General features: G+C 43.3%; 1 protein-coding gene across 11 annotated transcripts in view; it reads left to right on the top strand.

Moving 5' to 3' along the window:
• Positions 1 to 23,308, top strand: part of TANC1 (tetratricopeptide repeat, ankyrin repeat and coiled-coil containing 1) — a 192,186-nt gene that overhangs the window by 122,520 nt on the left and 46,358 nt on the right. For 10 of the 11 annotated variants that reach the window (XM_044302880.1, XM_044302885.1, XM_044302884.1 and 7 more), the window contains 8 exons: positions 6,312 to 6,437; positions 6,978 to 7,259; positions 9,233 to 9,384; positions 9,767 to 9,998; positions 10,537 to 10,703; positions 13,801 to 14,408; positions 17,473 to 17,581; positions 20,829 to 20,951. In XM_044302880.1, coding sequence (XP_044158815.1) covers positions 6,312 to 6,437; positions 6,978 to 7,259; positions 9,233 to 9,384; positions 9,767 to 9,998; positions 10,537 to 10,703; positions 13,801 to 14,408; positions 17,473 to 17,581; positions 20,829 to 20,951 — 1,799 coding nt within the window. Of the gene's footprint in view, positions 1 to 1,079; positions 1,215 to 6,311; positions 6,438 to 6,977; positions 7,260 to 9,232; positions 9,385 to 9,766; positions 9,999 to 10,536; positions 10,704 to 13,800; positions 14,409 to 17,472; positions 17,582 to 20,828; positions 20,952 to 23,308 lie in introns of those variants that run through there. The other variant, XM_044302887.1, reaches the window with a different exon arrangement.

Below are 23,308 nucleotides of genomic sequence, written 5' to 3'. Positions count from 1 at the left end.
CCGTATTAGGTGCCTTCACATAATGTTGAGGAGATCTGCTCTCCTGTACATTTTTTTTAAATATTTTTTCTTAAAAGGAGAATTGGATCTTGACTTGAGGGGAAGTGAAACATTTCCTTTAAAAAATGTTGGGCAATATCTTTCATCATCTTCTACTGAGATCCCGTACTCCTTTTGATCAAATAATACGTATGGGAGAGCAACATCTTGTGGAATACATTACTGTATTGGTCTCTTCTACTCTTTTGCTTGACCATGTTCATTAAAATTGGGAGCTTGTGCCCAGAGAAAGGTTTCACTTTGTCTGGCTTCTTGAAGTGCCCAGAAGGAGGGTTCCCTGTGCCTGGTGGCCACAAGGAGGGTTCCCTGTGCCTGGTGGCCACAAGGAGGGTTCCCTGTGCCTGGTGGCCACAAGGAGGGTTCCCTGTGCCTGGTGGCCACAAGGAGGGTTCCCTGTGCCTGGTGGCCACAAGGAGGGTTCCCTGTGCCTGGTGGCCAGAAGTAAGGATTCATTTTGCCCTTTAGGATCTTATGGCAAATCTTCTTTGAAAACTTTAATTTAAAAAGTAATTGAACGTACCACATCTTATGAATGCAGCCTGAATGAATCTTCATTTAGCAGCTTGATTTTTATCTCCGTTTTTCCCGCAGCAATAATTGAAGCTTCTTCAGGTTGATATGAGAGAATGCATTCTACAAGGAATTGGCATTTCACGCCGTCTTCGTTCTGAAATGTAATGACAGGAGGGGTTGAGGGAGGCTATTGAGACGCGGAAATTGTCTTATTGCCCAGTTTTTTAATTTTAACACTGCTGTGCGGCTGCAAGACGTGCACATTCTGAATGTACTAATTGTCCCACATTCCTCCAGGATGAGCCAACATTACTGGGATTCAGTGTCTCTCCGGGGAGGGGATGATGAGAACTGAGTAGGTGTGTGTCAGCCGCTGTTTGTTTTCTCTGCCTTACTTGCTGACAGATTAAACAGCAAATCTTGTCACCCCGGTGCTGAGCGGCTGGGCGGCCTGTAGAAAGAGATGATTGAGGGGTTCCGGTTCTGAGGTGGTGGAGATAGGATGAGGCGGCTTCCTCTCTAGTGTTGAGTCATGTGTCAACAGATTAAGTTGATGGACCTGATAAGCGCTACCTGCCTTAGGTTGTATTCGCATTTGCTGGAACCATTCGGATCATTCAAAATTCAATTCCTATGTTGTGGTGAGTTTTTTTTTTTTTTTTTTTTTTGTATGTACCCCACTTGACATTAGTTGGGACAAACGTAATTGTAAGCAAGAGTTTGCCTGCTGGTTTCATGTCACACCATAGAATCCCTGTATAGATACTATAGAATGACATGACTTTGTGCACCCTGTCTTCATCATGACTGTCCCAGCCGCCATCTCAAAGCTACAGTACCACTTTTTTTTTTTTTTTTTTTTTTTTAGTGCTCCTGTACTGTGCCATATACTGTATTCTATAACCTATACTGTTTTATATTTTGCAAAATTGATAAATCGTATACAGCAAGCTCCCTCTAGTGGCAGCTATAGACAGACACTTTTATTTTATTTTTTTTGTAAACGGGACCTATCTCAATCCTGACTTGTGGGCTTTAGTTAATACTTATGAAAAATACTTAAAAAATGAAGCTCTGACCATTAATCAGGACATTCACATTAGGCTCTTTAGCATTACATTTTTTTTAGTTTTTTATGTGTAAGACTACATGATATTTGTCCCAGCTATCGAAATATTCCAGAATCTCAGCTAGTGCATCAGCAGTCTGGTCCCTTGGGGGGGGGGGGGGGTTCTGTATTTTGTTAGTAGCTACGGTATATGTAGGGTTTTTCCAGAGTTTTTTTTTTTTTTGTTTTTTTTGCTATATGATTAGTATTTCTGGTATACACCTGTGCATTTCAAAGCACCTCAGGAATGTATAAGAATGTCTTGCACACAACGCTAATTTCCATAGACAGATGAGATAACGATAGCTTAAACTGACATCAATTTCATTTCAGTTCTGCCCTGAAGATATGCAAGCCCTGGGAAAGTTTAATGTGAAATAGCACATGCTTACAGCAGTTGTCTCACTTCACTGGGAAGATTTTAGCACATGTAGTGAAGTTTTATGTACCGAAACTGAACTTTTTCTACGAGTCTTCCCATGTCTGGCAGCGCATGGATGTTCTGCAATTGCCCATAATTTGGTCATTGTTGGTTTTAGTCCACCTAACATAGGCCATGACTAACCTCATTGCCTTCCCGGTTTCCTAGGAGGTATGGATCATTGTCCCACTGATAGTGGTGGACGCATCTAAAAACAGTTCTGCTGGAGTCAAGTAGTTTTATCGAGAGCCACATTTTCTTACTCTGAAACAACCTTGCAGTCAACCAAAGTTGGGTTGACAGACTTCAGTTGTTTTGGTCAGTTGTTGACAAGAAAGCCTGGATTACATTTGACAGGTGATATTCTAGACTGACCGTATCTGTAGGGCACAACGATGCTGTCTTTGCCTGAGCATATGGTTCACGGGTCAATATTTAGTCATCTGGTTGACTGATCATTTAATGCTGTCAGTGTTTGGTAATCTTTATTCCACTAAGAGTTTTAAAGCATTTGTATTCCTCCCACTCCTGAGCGGAATTTCACGTATCCTTCCACTATGGATCTATTCAGAAGGTTAATGGTGACTGGTTGACATCTTACCATGATGCAACATCTAAGTAACCTGGGTCAACAACCAGGAGAAAGTCAAGTAGCCGACAGCTGTTCTGTCTCAAAGCTCTCAGCATTCTGTAAAAGGCTGGCTTCATACTTTATTTGTGATGTATGTTTAGCGTGCATGCCCAGTATACACGCTAAACATGCCATAGGGTTAGATTGGCCTGATAGAGGCCAAAAAACTGTGTCTATTTGGCCTCCATCTGGCCAGAATATACCAACATACCACAAAAAAGTTATGGAATAGCATAGTAGACTGAGGTACACTATCCCATGCAATGGTACACAGTCACACTGTACACAAAATATAATAATTTTTTTTTTACATTGGGACCCGATGGGTGATGATGGCCAAAGTATGGCATCTGTTTAGTGTATACATATGTATAAACTAGGCTACTTTCACACTAGTGTTTTTTGCAGATCAGTCATGGATCTGTACAATAAACGGATCCGGTTGTATTATGTCTTCTATAGCCATGACTGATCCGTCTTGAACACCATTGAAAGTCAATGGGGACGGATCAGTTTTCTCTGACACAATAGAAAACGGATCCGTCCCCCATTGACTTTCAATGGTGTTCAAGACGCTTTGTCAGGTGGACAGAAAAACGTTGCAGGCAGCATTTTGGTGTCTGCCTCCAGTGCAGAATGGTGACTGATCGGAGGCAAACTGATGCATTCTGAGCAGATCCTTTTCCATTCAGAATGCATTAGGGCAAAACTGATCAGTTTTGGACCGTTTGTGAGAGCCCTGAACGGATCTCAGAAACGGAATGCCAAAACGCCAGTGTGAAAGTAGCCTTAGATGGAGGCCACGCAAGTCATGTGTACAGAGCCTAATTAAGTTGTGTACAGGGTGGGCCATTTATATGGATACACCTTAATAAAATGGCAATGGTTGGTGATATTAACTTCCTGTTTGTGGCACATTAGTATATGTGAGCGGGGAAACTTTTCAAGATGGATGGTGACCATAGCGGCCATTTTGAAGTCGGACATTTTGAATCCAACTTTTGTTTTTTCAAGAGGAAGAGGGTCATGTGACACATCAAACTTATTGAGAATTTCACAAGAAAAACAATGGTGTGCTTGGTATTAACGTAACTTTATTTTTTCATGAGTTATTTACAAGTTTCTGACCACTTATAAAATGTGTTCAATGTGTTGCCCATTGTGTTGGATTGTCAATGCAACCCTCTTCTCCCACTCTTCACACACTGATAGCAACACCGCAGGAGAAATACTAGCACAGGCTTCCAGTATCCGTAGTTTCAGGTGCTGCACATCTCGTATCTTCACAGCATATGCTACGTTAAAACCAATTTTTCTTGTAAAATTCCCAATAAGTTTGATGTGTCACATGACCCTCTTCCTATTGAAAAAACAAAAGTTGGATTCAAAATGGCCAAATTCAAAATGGCCGCCATGGTCACCACCCATCTTGAAAAGTTTCCCCCCTCACATATACTAATGTGCTACAAACAGGAAGTTAATATCACCAACCATTCCCATTTTATTAAGGTGTAGCCATATAAATGGCCCACCCTGTACAAAGGGAACTTCGATGACTTCATCCGAAGTCCAAGATAAGGATTCATGGTCTTCTGGGCTGCAAGGAGTTTACAAAATGTAATTGTGGATTGAGCTGAAGGAGTTGTTCCAGTTGTGTCTATCTTGTTGGGGCATTGAGAGGGCATTATGCAGAATAATCTGACTGTAATATCATTGGAATCCTGGCAGGGGCACACGTTCCTCATTACTGGGGGACTTCGAAACATTCATCCCTCGAAATAAACAGAACACATAAAGCATACTTTTATGAACATGTGTTTGCCTTTGTGAACTGCGACCAAGATCACAGGGTAGATGAGGTCGATGTCAACTTGATAAATATCTGTGGATTGTGCATGGTTCAAACAGACGTAATGCAGTAATAAACAGTATATTCTGTAGACGGAGGATAGAAATAACACCGCTTATGATATGCCGTCCGTGAGAACAGTGGATAAGTGATGGAAGATAATGGGTTTATCTAGCCCGTGGAGACCACCCACCCTCACACTACAGAGAGGAATAGAATTGCAGGACATGCTGGGCTCTGGATGTAGACGGCATAAAGTGGCTTTAAATAGTTTTCCCTTCTCTCCACCCAAAACCAAAATCATGGTTTTGGTTCAAATTGGTTGACTATTATAAAATAGCGAAATATTACTCACTTTCTCCACATCCTCCTGTTTTTCTTCTTTGTCTTGGCCCATGGTGAATTTCTTTCAATTATTTTTTTTTGCATAGATTCTAGTAAAATTAGTAATCTGGTCAGGACAACCTCACTTTTTTTTTTTTTTTTCTCAAATCTATAAAAATGTATCATTGTCAGTAGAGATGAGAAAAGTTTAGAAAAATAAAATTTGTCCGATTTGCAGAAGTTCATCAAGAAATTCGATTAGTTACCAATTCATTTGTCACGAATTTCTATAAATCTGATATACCCAGGCCACTCTGCCTAATCATATTCTTCCCAATTGGTGGCCCAATCTGTGTGAAGGCTTCAAAGTTAACCCTTTGCTGACCACCGACAGTAAATTTATGTCGAAGGCTGGTCACTTAAAAATGGCACCCGCAGGCATGTGCAGTAGGTGCCATGGCCACCTGGTTTCTGCTAGTTTAAAGAGCAGACACACGGCACTAATGCCAGTCGTGGACTTTTGACCCTTCAGATGCCGTGGTCATCCGGGTGTGCTTCGGCTCCCCCCTTGCAGTGATCGGGGGAGCCAGAGCATGTATGCAACAGCCCCTGTCCTCCTATGTGATGGGTAATGGTACCAGAGATGGTACTCTTCCTGCTATGCTGTTCTTTGACCTGGTGTCGCACGGCGTAAGGTCACAGAGCGCTGATCTCCCGCAGGAGAAGACCAGGAAGCGGTGAGTACAGAGCCTGGGGAGCGCTGCATTCACTGCTCCCCAGTCCTCCTGTACTGAAGCTCTCATTAGTATTCACCCCATAAGACGCCCTGACATTCTCCCTCCACTTTAGGGGGGAAAAGTGTGTCTTATAGGGTGAATTTTTTTAATTTAATTTATATGCTGTTTTTGTGGTAGCCTATGGGTTACGGATTCCACTGTATTGCATCTGTCACCAGCATCCATTGAACCTGTATGTCATGAGCTTTTCTCAGTGCACTATATCATTTAATAGATGCCATTATGGCCTATAAGTAATGGATTCCGCTGCTAGGCATCCATGACAGCCTCCGTTTACCGCGTATGTTGGGAAGTGTACCTGGTGTATATGTTAAATGAAGACAAATATAAAGGTGATGTGAACAGGGCCTTAGCCTGTGCTTGTTTTCTTCTTTTCTATTAGCCTTGTTCCCGCCAATGTGCTCGGTTTACTTGCATAATACGTGAATGATACCTTCTATATAAATATTTAGTACTTTAGGTTTAGTTATTCATTGAATTATAATTTATGGGCTGTGTTCACCTTGCGCTTTTGCTACAATTTTTTTTCCTCCATTTTGTCATGACTTTCCGCAGTTCTGAATATCAGAAAAACAAAAAAAAACTTTTTGCTAATTTTCTTTGTCCAGCTACGAGTTGCACAAAACTGGAAGACTTGGGTTATTTAGACGCCCAGAGAAATGCACCACTGCGGACGTCAATTCGGATGCCCTGGCATAACGCAGCAGGGACCCGCGTACAGCAGGAAATCAAAGGTCGGTTTTATATATATGCACCCTTATGTACAGTATGTGTTAGGTTCAGCCATGACTTCTCATATCTATCGATCTATCTATCCACACACAACAAAGCACCTAAGACCACTCTCATTCATGCAAGGGTCCACCAGTGGCTGGTGGCATGTTATTAGCACAGTAACTATATTTTGACTTCAGTTTTATGGTACAAATCTTTAACTGAATCCTTCTGCTCTGAGGTGTTCCTCTAAGGAAACCTTGTTAGGAAAGCAACTCAACTTGGCAATTGAAACTAGGTTAGTTTTCGCACATCATGCCTTTCTCGCACTTGACTGCTCTTGGCAGTCTCGGCATAAATTGGCACTTTGCATCGGTTCCCCCTGTATTCTGCTTTCTAAACGTTGTGTCATTTGCTGGAGTTTGATCGTATTGCCTCATTTTAATTTAACCCTTAACTGCTCCACACTACATTTACCCGTTGCTCTTTCTGGGGTTATGTGTGGTCAGTGAAGGGTTACCATTTCCTTCCCTGAATTTCCTTTTTATCCTCTCTTTCAGCTCGCTTTGTCCCCTACAAGCCACAGGACATTCTGCTGAAGCCGCTGTTGTTCGAGGTGCCAAGTATAACAACAGACTCAGTGTTTATTGGAAGGGGCTGGCTCTTTCAGGAGATAGAGGAAAAGTTGAGTTGCTCAGAGCTGCCCGAGAACCGGGGAGTCGTGATTGCTGGCAGTGTCGGATTTGGAAAGACGGCAATAATTTCTAAGTTGGTGGCGCTCAGCTGTCATGGAACTCGTATGAGGCAGATTGCATCAAATAGCCCTTGTTCATCTCCCAAAGGTTCGTTAGCTGAAACATAGACTAGTTTTGTAATGATCTAACTTGACACATTTACCATTCTTCAAAAAGGGGTCTTTCCTTAAAGGGGCTGTACACTTTTGTCCATTTACAGAATGCATCTCAGTTAGATCAAACTGATTGCCCAGTTTTGCCCTTGTGGCAGAAGCAATCAATTTGATGAGCAGGACAATTATCAGGGATAAATGTTCATATGAACACTCGTTCCCGATAATTGCCTTGTGTAAAGGTACTGCCGATCAGCTGCCAGACAAGCTTATTCGTTGGGTGATCACAACTTCCATGCAGCTAAAATCCTTGTTCATCGATGGCACATCACCCTGTGGAAAAAGGGATATATAGCTGACAAACAATGGAACTGTATCATAGTAATGGTCATTCAGTCCCTATAATTGCTGCCTGTAAATGCAGCTAATGAGCAGGTGGAAATGAACATTCATTCCCAATGATTGCCCGCTCTCTCTTGGCTGGTGTAAAAGGGGCCCTTAAGCTAAGCTTAGATGCGTCACTGCAAATCACGTGCCAAAAATCTGTGCAATTTATGTGCAACTGTTTTATGGTACAATTTGCAGTTTAGAATTTTTAGTGCACGTTGGGTAGTAAAAAAAAAAGATGTTACAAATGATTTGCAGTTGCACAAAGTCTGTGCTGGCAAGGTCGCTTGCAACCTCTGACCTTTTCTAGCAGGTTTGTATTTTTGTTGACCGTCACACCACAGTTGAGTTATGTTGCGTGGCTACTTGCAATGTCACCATGCAACATGTCGATTTTGATATCACTGTGTAGCCCTTGCCTTTTATACATGTTTGCTTTTTGGAATGTGCTCTTGCCACACAGTGGAACCATCTATTTCTTGGCTGAAGTTGGAGGAGGTTATTAAAGGGAACCTGTCATGAACGTTATGCTACCCATACTAACGGTAGAATAAAGTAGAGACACGGGAGTTTATTTCAGAGGTCTGTCATTTATAAGTTAAAAGTAAGTGGTTGCCGAGAACCAACATCACAATCATTGCAGACTAGTCCTGGAAAAAGTCCCGGCCACCTGAGAAGAGTCATGTTATTCATAAATTCCTTCTCTCCCTGCCCACCTGCTGGTGATTGACAGTCTTCTACCTAGTTTTCTCCCTTTCTATTTAGGAGAGAACTGCCAATCATCAGCAGATGGGTGAGAGAGTGGGAGGTTAGGAATAACCATGACTCTTTTCAAGGCCTGTGCTGTAATGATCATGATGCTGGTTCTCAGCAACCACTTACTTTTAGCTCAAAAATGATACCCCGCTGAAATCAGCATTTCTGTCACTATTTTATGCTCCCCTCAGTGAGGTCAGCATAAAGATGATGACCGCTTCCATTTAAATATATTGACTGGGCTGATTCTACTCAAAAAATTTCCCCAATCTCTAAGTTGATAGTTGACCTGGTCTATGTTGATGTTACCCAGTTCTAGACATGTCCTTGACCCATATACAAGTCGTTTTGCATACTTTCTTCTTGTCTGGAGCTGCTGTCCGTGGTTAATCTTGAGGTACCAGGCTCTGCTGCTGAGGCACCAGCTTCTGCCAGGAAAATCTCTGCAAATAAATAAAAATCCCTCCATGGAAACGACATCCAGATGACAAAAGCCCAGTTAGACCTTCTCCCATTTTGGGATGGTTTCTTTGGCACAACTGCTTGCTCAACCTCCAGGCCATTTATTTTAGATTATTTAATAGCCTGATTTCTTCCTGCCAGATGCCTAAGATGTATGTTTTCCTTTATAAAGCGTGCTGATATATGAGCTGCCCGCCCTCCATATCATACAACCTTCTAGTTTTGCCAATTAATGATTTCACTTGGTATTAGAGAAGGGTCATCCAAGATGTGATCTTTACGTAATGGTTGAACATAGCACTTTGCCCATTTTTTGTCTTGGCTGAGAACATCTGTTTCTTTTTTTTCATCCTTGTTGGATAGGCAGTGACCATGCCCCGGAGATTCCCCTGTCTCAGACGTCTCCGCTTAGCCTCAGTATGTGCGTTGCAAACACCATGAAAACCCTGGGCTCTCCTGGAAGTCCGGAGCACCAAAAGATGATGGATGATTCACTCAAACATCTGGCTTCGAAGGTATCTCCATGTCTTTTTTTTTTTTTTTTCATGCGGTTCTTCATTTGTTGCCAAGAAGTAGTAGCCAAATACGTACATATTGTCAGCAGATGTTGGATTTGTCCATAGGCACTATTATGGAGAAGACTTTTTTAGAATGGGGTTATATTAGTAATATACAGCACTGTTGTAGGACCCCTTTAGCATTGACTATTTGCGCTGTTGCATTGCGCAATTGTAATACTTTTTCCACATTGTATCCTCTCCGGTACTCCCGTTTTTGTTTTCTTTCTTATGTCTTGAAAAATCCTCTATAAAAACTATTGAAACGAACATTGACTGTATTTTTGAAGTTCATGATAACATCCTGTTTCTCCACCTCTGTCGTGTTCTGCGTCCACAGGTCGTCGCTTATCATTACTGCCAGGCGGATAACACATACACTTGCCTGGTGCCGGAGTTCGTGCACAGTGTGGCCACTCTATTGTGCCGCTCACATCAGTTGACTGCCTTTAGAGACCTTCTTATCAGGGAACCTCACTTACAGAGCATGCTCAGCCTGCGGTCTTGCGTACAGGACCCTTTGACCGCCTTTAGAAGAGGGGTCCTGGAGCCAATGACAAACCTTCGTCGAGGTAGGTGGCAGAGTAAACTGAAAACGAATCCGTAATGTTCACAGATCTTCAGAAGACTGTATGTCAGTTGGCAAGGAATTTACAGGAATTTCTCGATACCCGAATTGAAAGAGGAAGGATAATTTTCATAGCTCATTCACCACCTGTAAGATAAGTCAACTGGAGGTCCATAGGCAACGGCTTAGCTATAGTGGATGCAGAATTAGCAATTGCCCCAGACCCTGGAGGAAGCCCAGGGGCCAATCGGCCACATAAGAAGACACCAGCATTACAAATGATACTTGGTAGGTTTGGAGCCTTTCCTGTGTTGTTTTTTTTTTTTTTATATATATATGAGGGACGAGGACCTTCAAGTTAGACCGCTCTCCATAGACTGGCAAAATGTCTGTCTTGACATCAGATGCCCAGTGACATCCAGTATCAGAGTGATTGTCCCCATTCCTCTTCAGTCGTGCTGGTATCCTGTCTTCTCTTGTGACCCCTTGTTTTAAAAATTCATTGGGATCTGGTTAATCCTTGTATTCCATTTACTATACAGAGCGGAAGATTCCAGAGGAAGAGTTCATTATCTTGGTGGATGGTTTAAATGAAGCGGAGTTCCACAAACCGGATTATGGCGACACCATCGCTTCTTTTGTAGGCAAAATAATCCCGTCATTTCCATCCTGGATAAAGGTTATTATGACGGTGCGCTCTAATTTCCAGGTAAATCAGTGCTCGGTTCCGTTTATTTTATGTTTATTGACTTGTACCTAAGGTTGAAGGACTATCTTCCGTATATCTACTCTTCCCACATTTTTTAAGCTATCGAACCTCAATAATCAGCTATTATCAACCGGGGAATTTCTAGCTTGGACAGGCTGGGTCTACCAGAGCAAGAGTAGTCCTTGCCCTGGCTGATAGAGGTCTCAAGTGTTGGACCAGTCTTGATGATGTTCATGGACAGGAGTTGTAATGAGAAAAAAATAACAAAAAAGAAGCCTTGCTTATCCACTGAATCTCCTGCACTTCCAGCACCACCCCTCCATTCCCCCCCCCCCCTGGTCTGGGCTTTGTTGATGACATCACTTGACCACCGCAGCCAGTCACTTTTATTTTATGCTTTTGCTTGCCTTTGACCCTTAACAATACAGACAATATTTTGTGGCATCAACAATACACCAAAAGACAAACTCTGCTCTACTACATCCATATATCTGTCAGCTGTTATTGGGCTTTGCCCAGTCTTGCATCTGTTGCTTCCCTTGCCCATTGTCCTACTAATACCCGTTTTCCTTGTGAACGAGGTCATTAACAGGTTATTTGTTTATAGGGCAACACCCACAAACGGTAACTTGTCCAAGCTCGCCGATGTCTATGTACGTTTATCCTGCCAAACCGGAAAAGTGAAATTAGTTCAGCTCAAAGTTTTATCGGAGTGCCAATGAAAGACAGGTTCTGACGATACCTACCTGTTAGATTATTCACGCTGCGGAATCAGCCTAAAATAACACATTTTATAGATTTATAATAATTTTTTTTTTTTAATAGGACTAGTTCACATGGCAGATTCTGCTGCAATGCTGTTTCTGATGTGTGTTTCAGTTTGAATGCCACAGACCTGCTCGTGGTTTAGCCCAGTTGAATGGAGCTAAACCGCCAGCCGTCATCCATCGTGGTTTCCAATGGCATCTGTCCAGTCCTCATTCCAAGAAACTGCACCCCCCCCCCCCCCAATTGAATATAACGGGGGCAGATTAGGTACTGCTGCGTCGGCTTTTTGGCATGTAATTCACCAACATAAACTACCTTTTGAACGCGGACTAAATGCACTGCCCCTTTGATCAGTCTTGGGTAGGAAGAAAACTTAGTCTGTGTTCACTTTTGTGGGCATTTTACTCATTTTGGGCAAAAAAATTATTTTTTTCAGTTGGTTTATTATTTAAAATTGTCAGCCATTTCTGAGGTTGAAAGGTTTTCTTTGAAACCCGTCTCCTAATGTTCATGTAGAGGTCTTATCTCTGATTTCCTGACCTCATAAACACTTATTTAAAGGCTGTATTACCCAGCCCAATGTGGCAGACGATTGTCAGGAGGGAAGCGTTCCTTCCTGGCAATCACCTGTTCGCTAGCGGAGGAGACCGCTGCTATTACATGCAGCGATGTCCTCTGCAGCATGGGGAGGAGCGATGACTATGCCTTCGCTCATCCCCATGCTGTCTAGGGGTGTTCCAATCACGATCTGCTGCCTGCAAAGATTATTTTTTAATATGTCAAAAGACTTGAATTCATTCATCGGGCAATCGGCAACAGTATTACACTAAAACAGGCATCCTCAAACTGCGGCCCTCCAACTACAACTCCCACAATGCCCTGCTGTAGGCTGTTCGGGCATGCTGGGAGTTGTACTTTTGCAACAGCTGGAGGGCCGCAGTTTGAGGATGCCTGCACTAAAAGATGATTGCTAACCAGCGTTCATACGAATGTTCGTTAGCGATCATCTGCCGAAAAATCAGCAGGTGTTATACAGGCTTTAGTTATGTTCGTATGAGTTTGATAAGAATTGAGTTATAGTGAGTGTTTGAGGTCAGGAGATCAGAGATAAGAGCTGTACACGAGCTGTTAGCTGACGGGATTCAAAATCGCAGCTTGCAAACAGACTGATTTAATATTTTTTTTTTTTACCATTGTAACTCAGAAACGTCTGAAATTTTTTAATAAAGACCAATTTAAAAATACGATTTTTAGCCCAAAATGAGTATAATGCAATTTTAAAAAATGGCTCGACGGTGTCCATAGCCTTAAGTGTTGGTATTTACCAGTCATTCAGACAGGAGTCTTTTCTGAGTTGACTCGTCGTGATTCATCCTTCGCTTCTGACTGGTAGATGGGGCTCCATGGGGTTTTGCATGAATATAGCACATTTTCTAGCTAACTGCCACCTCAGGGCCTGTTTCGTGGGTGCAGAGTGTTATAGATAATTCCATGGGGACTGCACTAGTGTCAGACTTTCTTTACTTTAGGTCTCGTGCAAATGGCTGTGTTATGGCTTTGTTTTGTACCAAGCATGGAGTCTTCCCTGTATCTTCCTACTCTGTCGATATCTGATGTGCAATTAGGATTGTTCTATTGCTTCCAGAGAATATCTCCGTACATATGATATCTGACATAAAGAGGCGGTACAGCTTCTGCGCACGGGGCCTAATCCCAAGTCAATTCCCGTCTACGAGTTAGAGTAAAATCACGGTATTACCGCAGCTTGATCAGAATTTTTGCATGGGTCGCAAATTTTTTTTTTAAAGTAATGATCTCCCATACGGACACAGACATCACCTCTTGGTAATTCCTGCAAAATCATTTGCAGAAAAATCTCTGTAATATTGTGTCAGTTCCTCCCTGAGCCGCAGATATTATAGCGTTGCTGGTAATCCCACTTCAGTTGCCAGAATACCTCGAAGTCATTGTTGATCCTGTCGATTACATTACTTCTCGTGTTTGGCTGCCAGGCAATTTACTAAATGCGCTTTGAGGGGAATGGAAAACGGTTAGTGTAGTCTTGGAGCAGACAGCAGGCACGGTGAGGCGGGTTTGTCACATGTCTGATGTCCAACAGATTAATTTTTCATGCGGTGAAAGCAGCCAGCCATCTGTCATTCCTATAAGCCAACATTTATGCAACCTGCAGCTGTGGATGCACCATTCATTCGAGGCTAGCTGTGCATGCAGGGAATGGTAGTGCAGCACCAGTGGATGGGTGCGATCTGTCTGCCGTTGTAATAAGTCTTTTAACAAATGTGTGCTATTTTTTATTTTTTTATTCTAGGAAATAACAAGTTCACTGCCCTTGTCCAAGATTTCCTTAGATGATTTCCCCGAGAACAAAGACATTTACAATGACCTGACAGCCTATATACAATACAGACACAGCACTAGCCAGGAAATCGCAAACAATATCTCTTTAAATGGGAAAACAGATGCCTCCAGCTTCGGCAAACTGTGCGATCACTTGGTGATGAGGAGCCAGGGGTCTTATCTCTACCTGAAGCTAACCTTGGATCTATTCGAAAGGGGCCACCTGGTGATCAAGAGTTCAAGCTATAAAGTGGTGCCAGTTTCCGTCTCGGAACTTTATTTGCTCCACTGCAACATGAAGTTCATGACAAATTCGGCCTTTGAGAAAGCACTTCCAATCTTGAACCTGGCCCTGGCCTCACTGCACCCCATGACGGATGAACAGATATTCCAGGCCATCAACTCCAGGAGCGTCTATGCCGAACAAAACTGGAAGGACTTTCAGCAGCGCATGGAACTCCTCTCCTGCTTTCTAATCAAGAGAAGGGACAAGACGCGCATGTTTTGTCACCCGTCCTTTAGGGAATGGCTGGTATGGCGGGCTGATGGAGAGAGCGCACAGTTCTTATGTGAACCACGGTAAGGCCACTTTGGTAATTTTGAAGAAACGCTTTTTCTAAGAAGGGTCCACCCTACAACAAGCTGCTTGAGAACCTCGGCTGTAATCTGTAGAGCAATCTTGCAACAAAAGTTTGTCTGCAGCACCTCCTTAGGTGAAACGGAGTATAACACGGTTTTGGTCCTCCAGATCAAGAAGTGCTCTTCAGGGCCACTCTCTGTGCTGGTTGATAGAGGAGGGCCCTGAGTGAGGGACACACTTTCCTTAATAAATTAAAGCTTTTTGAAGTAGATATAGGAGCAATGAAAAATACAAGAGAATAGTAGAATGGTGGAAGCAACCTCAATTTGGCTTTGTGTTTATATGTGAGCCTTACATCTACGTTACAAAGGCTTTGTGTTTCCTGTTTGTCATAACTACCTTATAAGCAGCTTTGTCCTCTGAGACGTGTAGCTTTTGAATAGATCTCCTGCCTTCTCTTCATTCTTAGGCTACATGCACACAACAGTGAAAAAATGGTCATGTGACAGTCGTTTGTAACGGCTATTATTAGCACCAATGAAAGTCTGTAGCGCTATTCACATGGCCATTTTTTAATGGCCAGTGAATAGTGGCTGTCAAAAAATAGGACATAACCCAATTTTGGTCAGACAGACCCCATTGAAATCAATGGGATAATTTTTAACCACCGCTTAAACAGGAGTGCACCCATAAATGGCCGTTAAAAACGGGTACACTAGGACAATGTGGCCTTTTAGGGGTTAAAAAATAAAATTAAAAAAGAAGCACTCGCCTTATCCGCTTGCACGTGCAGATGCAGTCTGTACTCTCTTCGTGGGAACAGACTTGCTGAAGGACCTGCACTCAGCTTGATGACGTCACCAGGTGCTCACGCAGGTCCTACGGCAGGTCCTTTTCAAGGAAGAGAGGTGCGGCTGCCTCTGCGTGTTAAAGTGGATGAGGTTATTTTTTATTTTGTCTGTTTTTACCTGACCTTTTTTTATTTATTTTTCCTACTGTCGTGTGTATGTAGCCTTATGCCTAAAGAACCACTCATCTGAAAAAAATCTATTTCTGTGTTAGGCCTCATGCACACGCAAATTGCAGATCCGCAAAACACGTGAGCCGCCCTGGTGCCTTCTGCAATTTGCAGAACAGAACAGGCGGCCCATTGTAGAAATGCCTATGTCCGCAAAATGGACAAGAATAGGACATATTATATTTTTTTTGCGGGGCTACGTAACAGAGCAACGGATGCGGACGCATCTTTTGCGGCCCCATTAAAGTGAATAGGTCCGCACCCGGGCCGCAAAAACTGTGGCTTGGATGCGGACCAGAACAACGCTCGTGTGCATGAGGCCTTAGTGTGCCAACTTTCCATTAAATAAGTTTCCCGGGGAGATTTAAAAAAAGGCAGAATAAGTTACAATAAAAAAAATAATGATACTTTTGTTACCTCCACAATCCCCTGAGACTGCCGCTCCTGCCCCTGCTGCTCTGCACTTCCTGTCTTGGCTTGATATGCAGAAAACGCTGAGAAAGACCCACTAAACCAATAACTGTCCTTAGCAGTAACCTGCCTCAATAAGTGATTGGCTGACAAGGTATTTGCCAGTGTTTTCAGAATGTCGAAGCAGGACAGGAAGTGCAGAGAAGCAGAGACCAGGGCACCACTGGAACAGCAGTGGCGGGGAATTAGTGGAGGGTCAGTAAAGCTTTTTTTTATTTTTACTCTCCCCAGAAAACCTTCTAGTGTATTTTCACACATCAGATTTTTGGCACGGGTTTAAGCGTGGATTCCACACCGAAACCGCCTCTCATTGTCTTTAATGGGAGGGTGCACTGCAGTTTATGCGGACGAGGATTTTTCATGTGCAGTTGTCCGGACCATGCCAAGAACGGACATGTCCATTCTTGGGGCAGAAACCTCGTGAGCTTGCTCCCTCCCGCTTTAGCTCCATTGAGTGGAGCCGAACCGACAGTGGGAGAGTGCAGCATTCAAAATGCTAAACTATAGCAGAAACATCTGCCATGGAATACGTAGATTCATAGAACAGACAGATCAGAAGAGATTCTTTGGCCGGGAGCTTAGGCTTATGGTCCCTTGTAATAGCATTTGATGGCTGGTCCTCTACCGTAGTTCACAAGACGTTTCCTATTGCAGCTTTGTTGAGCTAATTTAGGAAACCATTATGAACTGGGGCTTCAGCCGAGCTCTGACGGCCATCAAGAAGTCAAAGTGTCATCACTAGAGCAAAGTTTTCATTTCATTTCCTTTGCTGGAAATACTCTAGTGAAGATTATCCCAGAAAGCGAGTCCTGGGGTGGCTCATCCCAGTGACATATGTAGAATGTGATTTTGACAGCCGCTATAAGATATATAATATTAACTGCTGCATTTCCGAAAATGAGTTTTTGTTTCTTTATTAATTACTAATTCTGTTTAGCCATTCTTTGGTCAACGTCTTTATTGTATTGTATATGCTAAACAGAAAAAATGTGATGTGAACCCACCTTAGTGTGCATTTACACGTCCGTAAGTGTTTTTTGCGGACCACACATGGCCGGCACTTTGATAAAAAATGTACTATTCTTGTCTGCAATTGCGGATCTTTTTTGCGGGGCCGCGGAACAGAACTACGGATGTGGACAGCACACATTCCATTGAAAGGAATGAGTCTGCACCCATTCCGCAAAATTGCGGAACAGATGCGGACTCATTCATACGGCCGTCTGAGTGAGCCCTTAGTCTGATTGGCTTTCCTGGACTCTGAGTCTGGAAATGCAGAATGTCTACCCCGGGAGAGTTGTAATGGCAGCCCTCTTGGTTGTCACCCAGCTCTTTCAGAAACAGACCCAACAAATAAGCATCTGAATAGAGTTTGACTTCCGCAGATGACTTTAGACTTTAATTCTAAGGGGTTTTGTTATGTGCTTTAAAGCTTTAGAGATCTGTCTACCGTTTAAGGTTATTGTATACTTACATTCAGTTCCTAGAACACTTACTGCACCTTGGTTACAATCTCTATGCACTCGGTGCATTTCATGGTTGAATTGATGTATGTATTTCTGTTCTTTACTTAGAAGCGGACATGCCCTCTTAGCGTTCATGTTTTCTCGTCAAGAAGGGAAATTAAATCGCCAACAGACCATGGAACTGGGCCATCATATCTTAAAAGCTCACATATTTAAGGTATTTGAAAAACATATTTCTGACACTTGCAGGAACGTTAAAGAGGTTGGCCCACCTGGGACATTAAATGCATATCGTTAGGATATGCCATCAGTATCAGATAGGAGAGCGTCCTGCCTCTGGGACCCACTGCTATCTGTGGGAATTCTGAAAGTAGCCGCACTTAGCAATGAATGCAGAGTGTACTGCGCAAGCGGCTCTCTTCATAGGTCCCATTCTGGAGATTGATCAGCTCCCAGGTGCAGGGCTGCAGCTATCTGACATTGATGGCATATTGCGTTAATACCCTTTTAAAGTGTTATTCTCATCTCATAAAATGATGAAATTTTGACCTGTGGGAGCCCCGCTGATCCTGAGGGCTACCGTACTCTGTTTTTCCCTGGAGTGCCACAGTGCAGGGAGTGCCTAGAAGGGTGCACAGCGCTACTCCAGCACTGCAACCATTTTATTCTCATGATTGGTGGTGGTCCCCGAGGTCCAACCACCACTATTCGTAAAATGTTGGCATTCCCTAGCTATGTGTCATCCCTTTATGACAGGGATGTCAAACTCGTGGCCCTCCAGCTGTTGCAAAAGTAAAACTCCCAGCATACCCTGACCCTGGCATGATGGAAGTTGTAGTTTTGCAACAGCTGGAGGGCCATGAGTTTAAGATCCCTGCTTTATGGGATGGAAAAACTTGTTTAATAGATGACCGCTCTCATGCATTAGCCCCATTTGGAATATATGGACATCGTATATGGTGGATCGCAGCTTGGGACCTCCTCTATTAGCCACACCAGAGATCTACTGCAAAGAGTGGTTCCTGGTCTGGAGAGGACTTGGTGTGACCCAGAATATTTTCCGAGCGGCGTTCAGCTGCCGTTCTTACTGTTAATCAGCAATTCCTAATTAAGAGAAGGTGGCGTCCAGGTGGCGTTACCCCTCTAGTGTGAGTCATTCATTTTGTGTGAGTTTTGTATGCTGTTGCTGCCTTTACTACAATGCACTGTGTTGCATGTCTCTTGTTTATACAGTTTGTGAGCTGAAGTTACATGTCTGTGTCCCGTCTTCTTCTGCAAACGTTTTCAAGATTGGTTCCAAAACCTCATTTATTTTCCACGTGCCCCGAGATCCGCTGAAGGCCTTGCACACTAAGAGCATTTGTCTTTCTGTAATGACTTGGCATGCCGTTTCAGTTCTGGAACTGCCGGGAAAACCATTGAATGCCACCTTTTGCCCCATGACCTACTTTACTGTGCCTTCCACATCAAACCTACAGTCAAGGTGTCGCTAGCTGGCTCCTGCACGTAATTTAGTAGGTGCCATCCTAGTAAATTAGTATAAGGTATCATTAAGAAGGAAATTCAGTTGTTTTAACCTATGTAGGAATGCTGCCATCGAGTCAGGGCGGGATGCTGGTGCCTCTGGTGAGAGCGGCACGCCCTCCTGGCAGACAGCGATCCTTTTGTCTAGAAATCTGGATTGCTCTCGGGCACTTCATGTATTAATTCCCAATAAAGGAAGCCTATTGGCCATTTTTGCCTCTCTTTTCAAGAAAGCACAATGACAGGGATAAATGAACAAAGCTTCAACATGTTCCTCAATTAATAGTCTATTATATTAGAGTGCTTATTGTGTGTGCTTTTCAATTCATTGTATGAGAACCGGAAACAAGAGTTGTTTTTATTTTGACATTGTGACTTACATTATTATTCCCATAAAAAAATTACCTGAAATCTAAGGGTCCAGGCACGCAGCGCAGATCTGTAAGAGTCTTGCCATGGCCCATACTGTACCTCCGGGGGTGGAGGCTTTTCTCGGGGGCATAACAGTGGGTTACAGAGCTATATGGACTCCCTATTGGAGCATAATATGACATAGTTGTGCATGCTGTGCCTCGGACAGTTGCCCTAAAAGGAGCCATGCACCTTAGATATCTGTTGGCCAATTTGTTTAGCAGATGACTATTTCTGCCAACTTCCCCATAAAGATGGACTGATCGCAGACATGTTCTCATCAGTTTATCTGTCTTGAGAACAAAGGATCGGGCATGCTGAAATATAACATGGATGTTCCTATCTGTTTGGAGAAAGTCAGGACACCACCAAAAACATATGATGCTCAGGCAGTCCAACCAAAATCATCAGGTTGGGCTGCCATTCTTCTAATTGTGAACAGCACCTTAAAGGAGATGTCCTGGATTATATAAGTGATGGCCTATCATCATCAATGTCTGGTTGACAGGGGGGCCAACACCCCACACCCCGCTCCAATTAGCTGTTTCAGAGTAGGTCCAGTGCCAGAAGTTGGCACTAGAGCTACACTGCTCGGATCTCTGATGGCTTGGGCTGTCGGACACCTTCCAATGTGATACTGATTGCACTTGGCAGCTGAAGACATCTGTGTTGGTCCCATGCTCATACGTGTCCGCATTGCTGAGAAAAATGATGTTTTATTATATGCAAATGAGCCTCTAGGAGCAACGGGGGCGTTGCCATTACACCTAGAGGTTCAGCTCTCTCTGCAACTTCCGCTCCCTCTGCACTTTGATTGACAGGACCAGACAGTGTAAATGACATCACACCTGGACCTCTCAATCAAAGTGGAGAAGGCGCGGCATTTGCTGAGCGAGCAGAGCCTCTAGGTGTAACGGTAACACCCCCGTTGCTCCTCGAGGCTCATTTGCATATATTAAAACTTCATATTTCTCAGTAGTGCGGGCACATATGAACATGGGACCAACACAGATGCCTTCAGCTGCCAAGTGCACATGTAACAGGTCAGCCAGTGTCATAGGTACAAAGCTGCTGACAGATGCCCTTTAATACCCAGCTTTCCTAGACTCCTGATCTCTAAATATGCTTAGTTATGGGCTTGTACATTGCACCTGTGGTGCCACATAAATAGATTTCCCTTCCAGTATTCTAGGTACGCTGGGTGATAGAATGATTGTCACCAAGCTTTCTCCGAAACTTTAGCTTTCTACTAAACAAGTCCAGGCTACAATGTCCAGTCTTAAATCTGAGAGTGGAAGACGTGGCGGTAGATCAGAGGGCACTGTTGATGAGGGAGCCATACAGTACCTATAGGGGCATTACAGGGGTGGTTTTCGGCATTGTACGCTAACTTCGGCTGCGTCTCCCGTCATCAGATTTAAGTGTTTTGTGTCGTGCGCGATCTCCAGCGACATTGGTTAATGCAGATAATCTTTTGAATTTTTTATTAACTTATCTGATTTCTAATAAATTCCATGTCAATATTTTAGGGACTCAGTAAGAAAAGCGGAATATCTTCCAGCACTCTGCAGGCCCTGTGGATCGGATACAGCACGGATGGTTTGTCAGCGGCTCTCGCCTCTCTGAGGAACTTGTACACCCCGAACGTTAAGGTAATAAATGTTATAGTAAATCTGCCATGAATGAGCTTTGCTGCTCAGTGGGAGGTCAGTGCAGCCAAGCCCCAAATCCGGATTTGAGGGCCTGTGCTCTTTGGATGGCAGTGAAGTGAAGAAACGTAACAATGCCTTAGTGCATGGTCAAGACATGACATCAGAGGAACATGAAGTGTGTGAGATCATTACCGAGCCGTTCATGCCTCACACTGTACAAAAGTCGTCTGTGCTCGCCGTCCAGGCAGCCGGAGCTCAAGAGCAACGTGATGTATGGCCATTAATTGAAGAGACTCAAAATAATTGTGTTCTATAGAAGATAGCAAAAAGAGGAAGGAATGGGGCAGAACAAAAGGGTTGTTTGCGATTAGAAAAATTATTTATTTTTTTCCCCTAGAAACTGGGCCTCCTTGGGCTGTATTTGGTTTTGCAGCTCTGTCATATTCACTTGGAGATGCAGTTTTTTGGGGCGAAAAAAATAGCAGACCTTTTTTCTTATCCCAGATAAGACTGAGCAATGTAAATGCTCTCATTAATTTGTCCAGTATCTGCCATATACTGCTTTGAAAAAATAAGCATCGCCATCATCAGGTAAGCATCAAATTGCGGTATGAAAACTATTCCAATGTGGTGGGAGTGTCTGCAGTATGATGACAGCTTTAGTTCTTTTGGAGGACATCTAAGGTCATAACTAGTGTTGGGCATGCAAGGTTCGAGTTATCTAAGAATTCCGCTACCACGAGCCATAAAACCTATGGTCCGTGGAAGCACAATCCATAAGGAAATTCTGAAATAAAAACTAACCCGAACTTTGTGCGCCGAACTTGAAAACAGAAGTTTGTGGGTCCCTTGTCATAACTGCAGTTTTGCCACAATTCACCCGACTGTGTAGCCTAACTCGAAATGTCTTATACTAACTAAAGTTCTACAAGAGTTCTCCAGAATAGAGTGCACAATGATATATACATTTTTAGGCTGTACAAAAGGAGAAGATTATGGCGCACTATATATTTGCGCTGTAATTTGTGACTTTAATCTCCTGTAGCTTCTCTTGAAAAGTTAGAGGGGCCATGTCCACTCGTGGCCTGTCCCTTTTACTATAGTACCAGTTATAGCTCCAATCTTAGCTGGTGTAGAGTTGCTGTTAGATGCGCCTGTGCCTAAATTTGGTGCACTTTGCAGCAGCAGACTTTACACCAAGACAGGCATATGTAACGCTAGTGTTAGTACATCTGCCCCAATGTGTGCATGTTTATTCACAAGCAGGAGTATGGACATAAGCCATGGGCAGGGACCTGACTCCCGTGAGAGTATTTGGCATGTCGGGTTTCTTATACACATTTGATTGTCACCTGATACCACCAAATCGACAGGTTTGACCAAGTGGGGAAAAAATAAAAAATAAACGAACCAGCACCTCCATAATAAGTGAATATGAGAACGCAGGTGCACGCTACCTTGTCTGAAACACAATTGGATTAGTAGAACTACAGGTAACAGCACTCTGCTGGTCAATTGCACAAAGATATAAGCAAACACTGAAAGAATAAATACTTGGTGGTAGGTTTGACCAAGTGTGATCTAATATGTATGGCCAATGTAAACTTTAAAAGGGTTTTTAAAACTTTTCTACTAATGACCTTTCCTCTTGACAGGTTATCAGTATCTGATCGGTGGGGATAGGTCATCAGTAGAAAAGTCTTGGAAAACCTCCTTAAGGTGTCCGTACATATTAGGTGAATGTCTCAACTCTGTCAACGGGAGGTGTTGGGGGAAAGAAGGGGTGGGCATTTTGGATTTTAACATGCTCGGTTCTTTGTTCTCAAGGGACATAAGCCATCACCGCTCCCCATTGATAGCACATACATAACTGGCATTTATGTGTGGGGTTCAGAAGAAATGGCTGATGGCCAAATGCGCATGGCCAGCTTTATCGGAAAGTATTATATGTGCCCTATATTTATTTGGTAAACTGGCCTCTATAAAGTTCCATTAATAGCCTATAAAAGGTTGGGTACTGTATATTGCTCTGCATGTCTCCTGTATACATTTAACCCACGTCTTCATTACTTCAGTAAGGCTTTGCAGCTATAGAATAGAGAACGCCCTTTAGGCCCCTTTCCGTCCTGTAGACTGCTGACTTATTGTTTTCCTCCCCTGACCTCAACGTCTCTCGTCTCCTTCATTCATCACTTCGTCCCTTTTTTTCCTGTGATTTCTGTACATGTCAGTGTATAGGACATATAACAGCCTGGTGTTATGCTTATGGGGAGCCTCTCCAACTGTGCGGTAATTGCTATATTTTGTCGTCTTCTGTTCATCGGATGGGGATTAACAGCATCTGAAACTTTATGCCG

This window comes from Bufo gargarizans, chromosome 8 (assembly GCF_014858855.1).
Source record: "Bufo gargarizans isolate SCDJY-AF-19 chromosome 8, ASM1485885v1, whole genome shotgun sequence".
Classification (NCBI taxonomy): Eukaryota; Metazoa; Chordata; class Amphibia; order Anura; family Bufonidae; genus Bufo; species Bufo gargarizans.
The sequence above is the reverse complement of the archived record's forward strand: the minus strand, read 5'-3'. Positions and strand labels throughout refer to the sequence as shown.